We start from the raw sequence: 16,189 nt of genomic DNA on the forward strand, positions 1-16,189 counted from the left end.
TTGAAATTGTATTAAAAATGTATTGAAATTCCTGCTCATTCATTGTTTCCTTCTAAATGTATTTTTGAGTATTAAAAAGAGTTACCTTCTCTTATGTCCAGGGTAAGACCTTTTCAAATTAGATTTTAGTGCACTTCTGTGAGAATTTGATTGCATTTGACAAGGATTTGGTGACATTTTAGTCTCTAATGGGTGCAGCTTAAATTAGCTGAACATATTCATCAAAAGAGGTGTCCACAAACATTTGGATATGTATACAATGTATACACTAAATGGACTGCTTTGTTTATTATAAAGCACATGCACAGCCCACAACTAGTCGGTTGCCAGTATGATAATTGGTCAACCACAACATTAAACCTACAACTACAATATATTGTGCACCCCCAAAACAGCGCTGATGCCTCTAAAGGTGTTGTATCTGGTAAGGGTAGGGTATTTGTAGGGTATTTGACATTCACAGCATATTTGTTGGCCTTCCTTAGAGCACTTTGGTAAATACTGACCACTGCATACAGAGAACACCCCACAATACCTGCCTGATGTTTTAGAGATCATTTTGACCCATGTTCATTTGCTACCTAATAGTACGTGTCACTATAATCTGATGCTTAATGTTATTCTATTCAATTGACAGTGTTTTTTTTTTAAGTTTTAACTGTTTGATGTATTTTTAAATATATGTTACATACAATACATTAGCTCAATTGAATGTTTAAGTTATAACGAGGTTTAGCTACAATTTGAAAAGGTTCCAGAAAAGTTGGCCTGTAACATTATAGAAAGAATGTTCCAGGAATGTTCTAAAAACTTGTGGCATAATAATGCATGTTTGCATCACAACCTTTTTAGAACATTTCTCACATAACGCTCCCAGCTAGACAGATGCTAACACTATGGAAATGTTAAAAGTAACATTCCCGAAACTAAAAATAAAACCACACTGACACAAATGCCATTGCAGCAATGTAACTAGAATGTTTAAAAAAACATTATGTAAAAAAGTTCAGAGAACAGCAAGAAAGCTTGACATATTGAACATTTTAAGAACATTGACTATAATATTAAGATAGCAGTCAATAAAAAAAATGTTAGATGGATTCTACCTTCAACTGAATGAGATTTTCCAGCCCTTAGCCCAAACCCCAAATCTTTATCATATCCAGATCTCTGCATTTTTATTTCTGTTTGCAGTTCCTTGAGCAGTCAGTAGAGAGTGGCAGAGTTCTACAAAAGTTCTTAATTTCCAAGAAACACTTGGTGTAAGACTATGCATGACTACATGTTTATTAAGACAATATTGCTAACAGGTTATATATATACAAAAACACAACAATTCTATGATTTGTATTCTTTAAGAAACTAAAATTTATCCTTTTAGTGACATCTGAGGACAGACAGACTTATTGATTTTTTTTTTGTTCAAAAGGTTATTGGCCCAGCAGCCAAGTTCAGACAGATAGAGGGCAGAACACCAGGTTTTGGGGTAAAGAGCTTACATAATGCTTAGTCAGCAGGTCGCTGCACAGCAAGGGAGGCCATAAATGGCTGGGTAACATGAACAAGAACAAATAAAAAATACTGTACATCTGCTGTGAGATTCCAGTGTATAAGGTAAAGCCAAAGTAAACGTAGTTAATTAAAAGCTACTTATTTAATGTATTTGAAAGGACTAACTAATTCTATTTTAAGACAATGTATAACTCTTATGTTTCGGGAATACATTCCTAATGTACAGCTTTAACTGACTGAGCATCCATTTGTTTTCATTTACAGGCTAATTTTAATGGAGCCTCCTAATCCTTCTCCTCCATATCCACATATTAGTGCATTGAGAGTGTAAGAATCCATGAATCTCGGGATCTTCTCACAAATTTGCTACATTCCTGTGCGATGTAAGAAGTAATTTATGATTATTTAATGTTTTTCAGGTAATTTGTCTTTCATTATGAAGGCTAATGTGTTGGATATATCTATTGTTTGCAAAGCTGTTACACTTTTTATGTTTATTATGTGAAATGTTATAAAGATAAGAACTTTATTTGTTTTTTTATTTTAAGTTACTAATCTAGAACATTTGTTAATGTGTATTTGTATTTTTTTATGGTTTTAGATTAAATATATATATTTTTTCCTCTTTTGTGTGATGGACACATAATCAGAGCCCTTATTCAGGCACCTGTGAAAATTCCTTATCTGGGCGGTAAGTGATTATTTATTTAGTATATAACACCAATTTATTAGGATAGATATTAAAAAAATACAATAAGTAGTGGTTTTACATCATTATGGTCAATTAAACATCTTCAAAGCTCCCCTCATGGGAGTCTAGTATTATTTATAGTTGTTATTATTTATAGTAATGATGTTAAATCAGGTGAACTAGTGATGGAGTTCAACACATCTGCTGCTGAGGTTCTCTAGAAAAGAATCTGGTACCAAATTTTATTGTTAAAATTAGATCACAAGATCTTAGAGAATTTCTTCAAAATGAGAAATTATTGTTATTATTTACTCAATGCATGTTTACCTGCATCTGATGTCACCTGATCTGAAGTGTTCAGTTTTATACTCTCTTATAGCTGAGAGAAAGTATTTCATTTAAAATAATGTGCATAGGCACATAAAACCTTTGCACAGTACTGTGTATCAATCATTTATTTTGTTTAATACTAGCTATGCTTAAATTTGCATGTATATTTCTGTTGCATCACATAGAACTGAGACACACATTTATTACATCACCAAGCATTTCTAATAGAAAAGATTTTATTTAAATAGCTACATAATACATGTTACATAATGAACGCTATTATACGTATAAAGGAATGTATATGACGCTATAAAAGTGGTTGAGCATGCAGTCGAACAAGCATAATACACTAACGTAATACTTTCAGACACAATGCCAGAATGAAGTGCTCAAAGATGAGCACCGACCCTCTGAACATAATGAGTGTGTATTGTGTCATTAGGAAACTGGCAGCAGTGTTTGGAAACTAGGGTCCAACATATATAGTTGCCAAGGTGTAGGTGAGCTTGTAACACTGTGGCAGGCTCTGTGGCCTCTCAACTGGGCTGGACTTGAAGGCAGATGTCATGCAAAAGTGGGGTTACACTAGTTAACAGGGATAAAAATAAGATTTACACCATATAAAAATATAAATATAAGGTTTACATAGAACTGTGGGTTTCCACTGAAGAAAGAACACCAATAGTCATTCGAACATCCTCAAGTCCACAATGCTTTTCCTGGGCCGTAAGTCTTTGTTTTTTTTGGCTTTCCCAGTCTTTCTTTCATTGGTCCAGGTCGTTGCTGTCTTGGCTGAGAGGTCTGTAGTGGCGTGCGCAGAACTCTCTGATCCGGGCACATGCCTCCACCATCATTTCCTCTGGAACCGTCACCACAATCCGGAAGAAGTTTGGATATTCAAATGCCTAAAGATGAATGCAGAAATAGAATCAGACTATGCATCATGAACATAAACTGAAGATAAAACTGAAGAGAGAAAGAAAGAGAGAGAGAGAGAGAGAGAGACGAGTCAAGTACCGTGGCAGGCAAGCAGAATACAGACTGTTCAGTGACCAGCCGTTCAGTGAACTCCACATCGTTCTGGAACTCTGGAAAGTGATCCATTTCGATCCCGACCTGCAGGTTAGATACAGATGAGGATAATGCTCCTTATTAGGAGTTCCTGTTGGCCCTGTGAGCCAGGATTGTACCATCAAAGCTTAAAAATTAACTATGGATGTAACATTTTGCCTTTTAGAAACATTCACTTTTACCAAAATGGCTGTATTTAAATATAACCATTTAGGAGGATGGAATAAGGTGTGAGATAAAATGTAGAGATGTACTTAACATTCTGCAACTGAAATAATTTAGTAGTTTTAATAGTTTAATTAAAAATGGAAAAAAAGAAACAAAAAAAATTAGTGTTTAGCCAAAAAAAAAAGAAAACTTTATATCGAACCCTATTGTGATTAATTGGTATGTCTGCCAAAAAAAAATTGCCAACCTTAAAAAAAAACGGTGAATTTTTTTTTTAATTTGGTTTGGTTTCATTTTGGCTGGTTTTGGTTGAAGGTTTTCATTTTACAGTTTTATGTAGTTAAAAGGTCAAATACAGAATTGTATCTTTTAGTCATCGCATTTCTCAAAACTCATTATAAAGTATATTAAAATGACTCACAGCCATATTGTTTTAATCTTGTAATAAAGCACCATTTAAAGCATCTAAACTACTCTAAACAAGCTAGACAGGCGAAAGTACTGCCTCCAAAGTCAATTTTTTGAGATGTGTGCTAGGTTCATTTCCCCAGTTAGAAGGAAACTGAAGCTCACCATGAGGTACATGGCTCCAGATGGCATCACTGGATTCAGCCCAGGAACGGTGGACAGCTCTGAGAAGCAAATCTCTGAGTTGGACTGTTGGAGAAGATAATATATGTTAAAATGTCTTGCTCGCTTCTCACTCAACACTCAACAATCTACCTTCTACCTTCTATTCCTTCTCTTACCTTAAGAAAGCTGATTGTGCTCTGGTAGAACTCTGCTGGGGTGTTGTTAAGGATGCTCTCTAGAGCCCCCTGGACAACAGTGCAGGCACCCAGGATGCGCTGGCTGAGCTTAACAAGGGCTTCTCGAATCTTTTAGGGAGAAACAAAGAGCGCGTAATTAGTAATGAATGTCAGTTACATACACATTTTACAAACACGGTAAAGAATCGACCGGCACACCTCTGTTCCAAAGATGTCGTTGCGATCGTGTATGAGGATCCAGCCCATTCTCCATCCAGGAACAAGCCAGCGCTTAGCCAGACCCCCACAGGACAGGATGGGTACATCATTGCTGAGAGGGGCCAGAGAATGGAACTCACAGTCAGGAAAGACCTGAAGAAGAATAGAGATGTTAAAGCACAGCAGACATAGTATAGGCTATTGCAGGATGCATTACAGGAGTCATAACTAATCTACTATACATTGCTGTAAAATAATAAGTAATAGGTAGTGTAATAGCATCCTCTATGCCATCTCAAATCAAAGCCCATTTAGACCAAGACCAAGAGCAGAAAAGTCAGAGAGCAAGCTTTCAAACTTCAAATTACTTGCGGACAGGGACATATGTGATTATGTAAGTTTTGTGGCCAAGCCAGAAATGGAAAGAGGGAAAAGAAAAAAAAAACTATAGAGAAATTCACTGGAAGAGGCTCTGCGGCAGTCTGCCTGGCTCTCATTAAACTCCAGGCCTTGATGTTGGCCAGACGGATCCGCCCCATCTCTCATTGGCTGAGACAGTACAATTGGAAGTTCTGGCAAGCTCACTTTTACACATATCAGCATTTCCCCAGGATATACTGTATGTGTTGTTTTCCATACGGTCCAAAAAAACAAGGGGGCTGGTTGCCTGCAGACGTCCCCCTACACACTAGACGATGCAAATTTCAGTTGCATGAGAGAAGGCAGGTATAGGGAGGGAGGAAGGGTGGGAGGGGTTCGGGTCTCGTCCCATTAAACAGTGTTGTGTGTATTTACTGGCACAGGACCTCTCTATCTCTTTTGCCTGCCTTTCTCATGAAGCGCATGTGCCTTAATCACAAACACATGGTATGAGAAGTGCAGAGTCATTGTGGGGATGTGGATGAGATCTTTCAGGACCACAAATTGTGCACAACATTTTGCACGAACAAAAAAGCATGAAAAACAAGTTGTATAATACTGTAACACAAGTTGATCAGGAATATACAAAGTTATCAAAAAACCTGTGCATCACACTGAAATGAGTGTGCCATGAAACACAATGAAAAGTGCACAGTCATGATGAAGATGCTTCCAGTAGGTTTTACAGTCTCATCAAATGGACTCCTGCTGTCCTGCACTCCTGCTGTCCCCATTAAACTAACATCTGGAATCGACTTTATCAACTGCATTTGATGGTCCACTCAATATAACACTTCTTTTCAGCGAAGCTGCCAGCCACTACATTAAAACCACCTGTTTTATATTGTGAAGGTAGTACCCTTCCTGCCAACAAACAACCCTAACCAATCTAGGCATGGACTTATACTAAGGTGTCCTATGATATATGGCACCAAAATGAGAGCAGCTCCTGTACCAGGATCAGGTGGTACCTCCTTGGAGTACTTTTGGTAGAAACTGACCACAGCATGTCAGAAATACCTTAAATTATCTGCCTTATATGAACAATCTTGTTCTAGTCTTGCAATTTTTTAACACTGCAATATATAGATACTTATGTAACATAATAATAATGTATGAAGTTACCACACATTGACAGGGCTTATTGGAAACATTTAATGTTATTTCCTTTACTGTCAGGCAGTCTTAATGTTATGGCTAATTTCTGTACTGTAACATTGTGGAAAGGATAAGATTGGGAGTCTTTGGCCGGGGAGTAGACCTATACGCCTATGCATAATTCCATGTTGCACTCAGGTGGGCATACTAAAATTGATAACATTTTGATTCAGGGCTAATATATAATATGTTATCCATGTTCATGTCTACAGTTTCAATGAAGTTTTTTAAAAAGCCCTCTTGTGCTTGTTAAATTAGACACAAATAAGCCCTTTTCTTTTGTTCTTGTCCGTCAAGTCTCCCATTCTGAAAGAATCTTTGTTTTACTATATGAATCAAGAAGTCTTTCACTAGACATACAGTACCAGTCAATGGTTTGGACATACCTCTTCTAACTATTTATTCATTATTCTAATGTTTATTATTTTTATGATTTTTTTACATAGTAAATTAAATATTGAAAGCATTAAAGCTATGCAGGTACAAATTTAGAATTTTTTAGTAACCCAAAAGTGTTAAACAAACCAGAATATGTTTTATACGTTAGATTCTTCTCAGTACCTCATTTATCTTTGAGGACAGATCTGCACACTTTTGGTATTTTAATCTCAGTGTCTTCATTAGGTCATCATTAGCATCTTGAAGGAGTTCCTGGAGGTGCTTCAGCTGTGAAGCTCCAGCTCATCCCAAATCACCTCAACTCACCATCTCAGTTGATGAAGTTTAGATCAGGGGATTGTGGAGGACAAACACTTTTTTTGTTTACTACATAATTCCACATGTGTCCTTTAATTGTTTTCATGTCTTTAATATTAATCTACATAGAAGAAAATTAATTAAATAAAGAAAAACTGAATGATGTGTCCAAACTACTGTCTGATACTGTATGTACAGTACGTACACTGGCTTTTCTCTCATTTCCTGCGCTCCTGGTTTGTGGACCCACTGTCCTTCACTCGTCCTTGATGACCTGCAGCTTCGGTGGCACGGAATGTTGCCAACCTCCTATTCACACACACTCTGTTCTAATCCCTCCTGTGCTGATGTGGTCTCCAGCGCTGAGCTGAGCCAGGGAAAACCTCTCGGCTCTCTTCCCTCTATACTGGTTCAAAACAAAGGATGTGCCTTGCTGGTATTACATTAGGCTTGCAATGCCAGTAACCTGCAGTAACCAGTAATTGAACCAGTGTCACCCTGGAGCTCAGTCCCTGAGAGAGGCTTGCACCTTGCTTTTTTGACTGCAGGCATGATATGGGTCTAGGATGATCTTTGCTTGTAGAGACAATTTCACGATTTTTTTTTTATATTAAAATATAGTAAACTGTGACAGAACCCCATGTGTGCATGAGTGTGTGTATGGGGAGGGGGGGTGTATGTGTGAGTGTGATGTTGAATTATTGCATTCTCAACTCACCATGTCTCCATAGATTTCATCCGCAAGGATAGGGATGCAGTGTTTTGAGGCAACTGGAGCAAAAAAGAAATCAGTGTTAATACTGTAAGATACACAGGCTGATACTGTCCAAAAAGGTTCTTTATTGGGTTCTTTACTAAATTAATTTTTGTTGTGCCAAAGGGTCTTTAAATATGGCTAATAAAGGTGCTTGTATGCAGAATGAATGTGTGTTTTTTAGGAAGTCTAACTTTACAGAAGAAGTAAAAAAAATGTAATACAAATAGTTTGTTTCAAATGGAGAGAGTCTTAATATAAGCAATGCAATGAACTACAGTACATTACACATACCTGCGAGAATATTTTGCAAGTGCTCTTTGGTAAACACTGAGCCACAGGGGTTGGACGGGTTGTTGACGATCAGACATGTTGTCCTGTCGTCAATCAGACTCTCCAAATGCTGCAGATCAATCTCCCAGGATTTCTCTGGCTGAACACACACATTTCAAGAAGAACATTAGGAGCAGTAAAAGATCATAGGTAAAAATAATGATCTAATCTGATTCAGTTATGTAACGTAAAATATTGTGCCCATCACTTACAACTCATAACCCACAACCTGTTTTTATATTAGCTATAGCTCTCCATTATCTCTTTAACATTAACACTGAGCATTTGCCCATCAGGAGTTACGATACATATATTGCAATATATTGGTCTGTGTTCCAGCTTCACCTAGTGATTAGAAAGTACAATAAATATAAAACAAAATAATATGGTGATTTATTTTTTTTAATCAAAATTACCTCAGACAAAAAAAAATAAATAAACACATTTAAATAAGACTCATATGCAACAATTCACATAATTGTTTTTGTTTACACAGAATAAATGATAGAATAATCATTTAAATGCCATGCATAATTGACCTCCATCCCCTGCAATACCTGATCATCTTGATCCTATTGGCAATATTTGTAATGTAGCTTTTACTGCAGTACTGATTTTCATTCTTTAAATTACATTTGTACAAATGTCATTCCAGTTGTATGCTCATGAAGTATATCTTTTTTTGTTGTTTTAATTGCACACAAAGATTAAAATATCTGTTCAAAAAGGTGGTTTGAATTAAATGGGTTTCTGTAAAAGTGGGTCACATCTGGCTTCATTAAGTCATGGGGGTATGACCCCCCCCCTTCTTAAATATGGGACGTGCACATGCACACACACACCTACATACAGTGTGGTCAATAATTAACGAGTAGCGCATTGACCACGGCTGTGAGGTTACAGTGCAGAAAGTTCACTTTTATTCAGGAGAATTTACCTTGATATTGGGTGTCTAATAAAAAAATAAAGCCCTTTATTTTACACACTGTCTACTGATTGCAGAGGACCATAACTGGACAATCAACTTTTTAGTTGTTTCCTGGGCAGCTGTGCACTGTAGGGAATTGTTGTAAATTTACTGTGGATTTAAAAGAGTATCATATTGTATTTTATAATATTCGTAAATAGTGGGTTGCGATATGACAGAAATATCATATCACATTTTTTGTAGATTTTATTACAATTTATTTAATGTTGATTTTAACAGTACAACCAAACTAATCTTCCCATTTTTAGAATAGCAGTAAAATGCAGTACTTTTCACTCTTAATGCACCTGTTTATAGTAGCACTCTCCAAATCTTTCTACTGCACGCAGCAGTTACTCACCAGCAGGTTGTAAAGCTTGATCTGGATGCCCAAAGACACTGCCAGGGTTTTGTAAAGAGAAAATCCAGGACAGGGTACCAGGATGTTGTCTCCTGGATTACACAGGGCAGTGATGGCCAGTTCTATGGCCTGACTACAGCCACTGGTTAAGATCACATCCTGAAGACAAAATTACAAATTGATGAGCATGATTTTACATTTAGCATTTGAATTCATTTCAAAGAGTGTACCTAAAGAGTGACTGAAGACAGATTAGAACATTTAAATAAAACACAGTGGTCTACCTTAGCTTCCAGTGGAGCTCCGGGGTGGCTGTAGAAGTTTGCCACAGCCTCTCTACTCTTCAGGTAACCTGATGATGTAAAAATGAAAAGATGAAATATGTTTAATTACCAATAACTGGGTTTTATAAGTTGTATAAGTTTGCAGCTGCAGGAATACCACTGGTCTGCAGTGAAGTGGAAGTCTGGTGCCAATCTTTTTAGTCCAAAAATTAAAATGACTGAGATATACAGCATATACGGTATTTGCAGTGTAATGGTTACATTACATATTCTAGTAATTTTCGTGTGAAATGAATGTCACATTATCTTTACACAACTTCGAAACCTGGCATTATAGAGCATAATTACTGTTTATTTGCTTAATTAAACATATTGCAAAAAAAAAACCCTGGCCTGTGCAAAAGTAAAGGCACATTAATAGTGATTAACGGCTTATAAAAAAGTGATCTATCTATCTAACTTACACAGTCATTCACAAAAAAGTTCACATAAAAGTGAACAAATCTAAAATTCTCTTCACCATATAAAGCAGAACATTTTGATTGTTGGAAAAAATATATTTTCACTTTTGTATACTTAGAAAATCAACCAAGTGTGTCAGATATAAACTAGCATGCCAAAAGTCATGGGACAGTAGTATGTACATTGATAAAACAAATAGTTACCCTAGAAAATGGCTTGGTAATGCCCACAACTGTGTAAGTTAGATAGATCACTTTTTCTTATAAGCCGTTATGTGCCATTTTAAAATAGTTTATCCTGATATTGTTGGAGTAAGTGTCTCTACTGTTCAGAGTAGGCTTTACAGCTCACCTCCAAATCCCCAACACATCCCAAAAGTCCACTGTTTCACCACCTAATGCTGTGGGGCTTTACACTCCTCTTAAAAAAAGTAGCATTGCTGTGCTGTTTAATTTCTTACCGACTGATGGGGCATAGCCATTATATTTGTGAGAATCTATAGCATCCTTCATTGCTTGGAGCACACTTTCATCTGTGGGCAGGTTTCCAAATACAGTTGGGTCACCTGAGACAAGAGAAACCAAGCAAACAGGTCAGGAGATATGGATGATAAATAATAGGCAATATATGTAAGGGATCTATAAGGGATCTGTAAGGGATCTTTACATACAGCATAGTAAACAAAACTAAACAAAGCTGCAAATGAATGGAGGCCTTTTACAGGCAGGCTCTGGTATGAATTATGGTAAAGACTGGGGGTTTTATTGGTTTATTCAGTGTCTCCCCTTACCATGCCCCTTTCAAACTGCATTTGAGGCTGGTTAGGTTTCGTTAGAAAGCGCATTCTCCTGAAATGGAAGTCCCTGGCTCCTCCCTTACATTCTATGTAGGTCCAGGAATAGTATAGTGTTAAGAAATGCTAGAGGATCTGATGCATTAAATCTAACTCTGCTCTGAGATTTTATAAAATCATTATTTAAATTTATCCTTGTTAGACCTTCTTTAACCCAACCCTATATGGCATAAATTATATAATTTGTAAAGATTACGAGTCTCTGAAAATATATAAAATGTAACCAAAATGTATTTTTTGATTTTTGATAATAAACAAATCAGCTGAATCATGTTTTAGAGCAAGGAAGCATAAAAACACTGTTTTGGTGAGTTTACAAAAATAATATAGTAAGAATATAAACTGCCAAATATACTTCTTTACATGTTCTTGCACATATACATACAGCTCTGAAAAAGCTGAATCAGTTTCTCTGATGTGCTATTTACTGCATTTATTTGCAGAAAATGAGAAATTGCTGAAATAAGTTTTAAATTTATTTATAAAGTTTTAGAGTTCATACTTTATAAAACTGTGTTTTTTATTGTTTGCTGCTTTTTTCTTCTTCTTCTTTTTGATTTATGCATGTGTATATGATTAAATAAATCCTAATGAACAGGTTGCAAGCAGTGTTTAACAGGGTTTATTAGTGGGGGAGTGTGCTGATGTGTCTCTGTACCGATAGACAGGGCGATCATGGGCTTGTCAGGGTTGGGGGTGAGCTTCATTCCGTCCACTATAGCTCGGATGGGGTTCAAGGTGTTCTTGGACATCTCGGAGGCTCGGACGCTCCAGCGCTGTCTGCGCGCCTTCAGCTTGGCGGCGCTGACGGGAGCGCGCACGCTCACGTGGTGCACGGCGTTCCCCTGAAACCCGTTCACACTGATCCGTTCCGCGTCTCCTCCGTTCACTCCCGGGCATTTCTTTCCGTTCACCGCGTTCCTGCTCACCCCGTTCCGGTCCACCCCGCTCCCGTTATTAGAGACTCCGTTCATTCTGATCACATAAGACATTTTCCTACAGGCGCAGCAGCTGAAAAACACACACATTTAACTCATTAACCCCTTAACGCCTGAATTAATGTAGCTGTATATGAAAAAATGTTTCATGTGTGTTTTACCTTTAAGTAGATAGTAAATATTGTTGAGATTATTAATTTCACTTTTGCACAAAAATAAATAGAAATTTTGGTATGTTGCAAATTTGCAACAACAGGCAATATGGTCTATTTGGGGTAAATTTGGTATGTTGCAAATTTGCTGCAGCAGACATAATGGTCCATACTAAGATAACAATAACAGAGTAATATAACAGTGAAAAATCAATGTTTTATTTATGCACCCAACAGCAGGCATTCAATAATAAATAACACCAATTACTGTCACCAACACAATATACACAAATATTACAGGAAACATTTCATTAATTTGAATTCTAGATTCATTTGAATTGTAAATTGTCAAAGGTTCCTAGGTCCGTGGCGAATATGCACTAACAGGCATTGGGGGAATGCAGGCGCTATCTTGGCAGGTTGATTGAATCAAACGGTTAGTCGCATATTTGCAACAACAGGCGTTAACAGGCCAGCATTTTTTCTTAATTTTCTGCCCGATGTTACACACCTACTACTACAAATTAGAATTGTAATTGTAATAGAATAAAAAAGACAACTTTAAAAATATAATGAATAAAATAATAAAATTGGCTCTTTTCTAAACTTTATTTTAAAATCACTATTTTCCCGAATACAAATAAAAAATTGAATGTCCTCCAAACCTTTTGTTTTGTTACGGTTGTCTAGTTTTTAGTCTAATTTCAAATTTGCAGAATTGGGGTTTGATTCCTGTTCCTGATCTGGAATTATTAAGTGGAGTAGAGAGTAGACTGTTCAGAAGTTTTCAGAAAAACCTATTTTACTGCAGAGAAAAAGGGTTTTGTATCATCTAAACTTTTAGATGTTAACCCTAAAACATTCAAAATTTCATACTAAATAATTATTAATGTCCCCTATGTTTTTTTTTTTTTTACATATGAAAAAAAAACATTGGAACAAATCCTGTTACTGCACTCTCTACTGCAGCATTTACACTGCACTTTCATCATAATAACAAGAAAAAGACACAGAAACACAGACAACTATGTAACTATTAAAAGAACACATGCTTTCTTTGTGTACTTTATCTGTAGAGAAATTACAGATGAAGCCAGCGTGTGTTGAGTACTGTTCCTAAACTCTTGGAAACAGGAGAAAACTGTTACAGAAAAAAGGTCTGGCTGACCCACATGGCAATGAAAAAAATTAAAGGTCTGACAGGTGAAGCGCATAGGGGTGTTCTAAAACTTTTGACTGGTACTGTATATATAGCATGAATGCTGAAAAGGGTGTATTACAGTATTACTGCAATACATATTATTATATAAAATAATAATAATAATAATTATGCACTTTAATTAGACTACAAATACTGTAAAACACAATAATGCAATAAAGTTTTTTTTAAAACTTACCCGAAAATGAGTGTAGAAAAAGGGTAGAAAAAATCCCAATAATGTGTTAAAGAAGTCAACCTAGAAATGTAAAAAAAGATTCACAGTAATGTTAAAAGCTGTTAGAAAGTATTCAGGCTAAAATAGTAATGTAATAAATGTAAATGTAAATAACTACTTGGAAATGTTAAATACTCCAATTTACACTATTATTTTACAACACTATTACCAGGCTTAGTTGAATTTTTTTTAATGTAAGTAAATTTTCATATTCTTATAAAATCCTTAAATCACTAGTCCTACAGTCCTATTGTCTTACAATATTAAGTGCTGCAAAGAGTGCCCACAGTTGTGCATATGAGTGTAAGTGAGTAAATCATTATTTATCATCTACAGCATCGGCAGATCTTTATGAAGAAAAATAATTAGATTCATGTAAATTCAGAACAGATTTTCTCATTCAGTGTATGCACAAGCGCACCTGTGGCATCATGTTATAAAAAGACATACTATTGTTTTGTGCCCTTAATAATAATTACAGAGATGATAGAGTGTCTTACTGTGAATTATAAGTGTGTAAAAGAGTAAGTGTTTAAATGTGTTTAAACAGTGCTGAATAAATACCTTCACAAATGGCCCAAAAGGAAGACAGGAAGTTCACCTTGCAGTGGAAGAGGCAGGGATGAGATCAGACACAGAGCAGTGAGAGGGGGAGTAGAATCCCGGCACCTTTATGTAGAGCCCCCCAGGAATGGGTGTAGAGCCATGCCCTTTTCCCCATTGGTGGAAAGAGAGGGCTGTCCCAAACAGCCCACTTACATCACAGACCAAAAACGTCAAACCCAAATTTTTGAGCTGCGCCCCAACAATTCAATTTAACTCTTTCCAGGTCTGGCAGCTTGGCTCTTCCAGGAATTAATGAATTCTTCGATTACTGCTCTGCCATAGTCCATTAATGAAAAATCTCTGCTGCACTGAGAGATTACAGTTTACACACTACATAGGCAATCAATACCGTATGCTGTCAGGTTACATTGTCAGTATGTACCTAGTATATATGTGTGTAGTCCAGAACAAAACACCAAGCAAAACATCTGCCCTGCAAAAGCAACACTTACGTCAGACAGGGTTTGGCAATGTCCTAGAGTACCAAAGGTGCATTTGTGACCTGTGAGACCTCTGTAAACAGCTGTCCCGTGTTTTTAGGAGGATGTATGATCTCCTAAACCAAGATCTTTGGGTTGGGCTCTCTTGTAAAGGTCAGGTTAGTGATTTGTGAAATTGCATGTTTCAATTAAATCATTGTAATTGCCATTTAAATATAAAATTACAACAATTAATTTTTTTCATTTTCAATTGTGATCCACGGAAGCCTCATCCCACAGCTTACAGGACTTGAAGGTTCTGCTGCTAATGTGTTGGTGCCAGATATCACAGGACATCTTTAGAGTTCTTGCAAAATCTAGGTTTTAAATGGTCAGATTTGTTGTGGTGGCATGAGTGGCACTTACATGCCTTCTTACAACACTTAAAATACGCTTCAGGGCTCCAAATGGTCCAGTAGGCTAAGTGCTGCCATTATGCTCGAGAGATCACCGGTTTTCGAATCCTGTTCATGTAGCTTGCCATCGGCTGCTGAAGCCCGTATGTGAGCTGTTGTTTTGGAACCGAGTCACTGTGCCTTCCTCCCGAGCGTGCTGGCTACTTGGCAATGCTACTCTGCAATCTCCAGTCATGCTTTTGTAACGTGTGGTTTTGCATTGCCTTGTTGAAAAATGCATGAACATTACCGGAAAAAATGACGGCAGCATATGTTGCCCCAAGATCTCAGTAAAGTTACTGGTGAGACTGGTTCTTATCTCTCTCCACTCTGTGGTGAGCTCATCTTTGGACCTGTTTCAGTTTGCCTACCAGCCTTTTACACTGAGCTCTTTCTCACCTACCTGGCTCTCTCCTGGAAATACTGTGAGAATCAAGTTTTTGACTGCTCAGGTGCCTTATATGAACTAGTTGGCCAAGTTAGCATCCATGCTCAAGAACGACTCTCACTTCTTCTATTAGTTTAATAGTTCTTCTATTATTATTATTATTATTATTATTATTATTATTATATTAAATAGTTTGCTATTGTGATAATTAAAATAAGTTACCTTATAGATATTTACACTGTATGTTAATGTAATGTAACTGTAAAATAGCAAAGGTGTTGATCTGCACTGTCCTCTGTGCAAACTCCTCAAACGGGCCTCTCAAGCATGTGTGTGTGTATGAGTTTGACCCTGGATGGGGAGTAAGCCGGAGTGCAGGTGCAGACTTATTAACAATAAGCAGACAGTTTGGAAATGGGCAGCAGGCCAGTAGACAGTAACGATAAAGAAAGCACCCAGCCTCCCTTAGTCTAGCCGTAGAAGTTGACAATTTCCCCATGTATGCCAGCCAATAGCTTAATAGCAAGACTGAGTCGCTCTTGTCTTCCAAAATAGAGTTATAGATAAGAGCTGATACAGCAAGTGTGGGGTCAACCTGACCCAGTCTCTTGAGGACTCTTCCTGACTCAATTGGGATACAATTAAACCAAACTGAAGGGGGTTACGTAATAACGAGCCAGGTGAAGCCTGAAGCCACACCTGTGTCCCAGCCCACCGAGAATGTTCAACCCATTTTTTAATGCATAAATCCTTATGTTTTTGACTCT

General features: G+C 37.0%; 1 protein-coding gene across 1 annotated transcript; it reads right to left on the reverse strand.

Annotated features, from left to right (window-relative positions):
* Positions 1-2,751: 2,751 nt before the first annotated feature.
* tat (tyrosine aminotransferase) lies at positions 2,752-14,225 on the reverse strand. Its single transcript, XM_015606264.3, has 13 exons — positions 14,119-14,225; positions 13,516-13,575; positions 11,687-12,039; positions 10,636-10,740; positions 9,714-9,781; positions 9,430-9,588; positions 8,063-8,201; positions 7,733-7,785; positions 4,741-4,893; positions 4,522-4,650; positions 4,346-4,429; positions 3,551-3,649; positions 2,752-3,438 (listed from the first exon to the last, which is right to left on the reverse strand). Exons 3-13 carry the CDS (start codon positions 12,018-12,020, stop codon positions 3,298-3,300), a joined length of 1,464 nt encoding a protein of 487 aa, XP_015461750.1. The 5' UTR covers positions 12,021-12,039; positions 13,516-13,575; positions 14,119-14,225; the 3' UTR covers positions 2,752-3,297.
* Between the last annotated feature and the right edge of the window lie 1,964 nt (positions 14,226-16,189).

The sequence above is a fragment of the Astyanax mexicanus genome, chromosome 9, assembly GCF_023375975.1.
Source record: "Astyanax mexicanus isolate ESR-SI-001 chromosome 9, AstMex3_surface, whole genome shotgun sequence".
NCBI classification, from domain to species: domain Eukaryota; kingdom Metazoa; phylum Chordata; class Actinopteri; order Characiformes; family Acestrorhamphidae; genus Astyanax; species Astyanax mexicanus.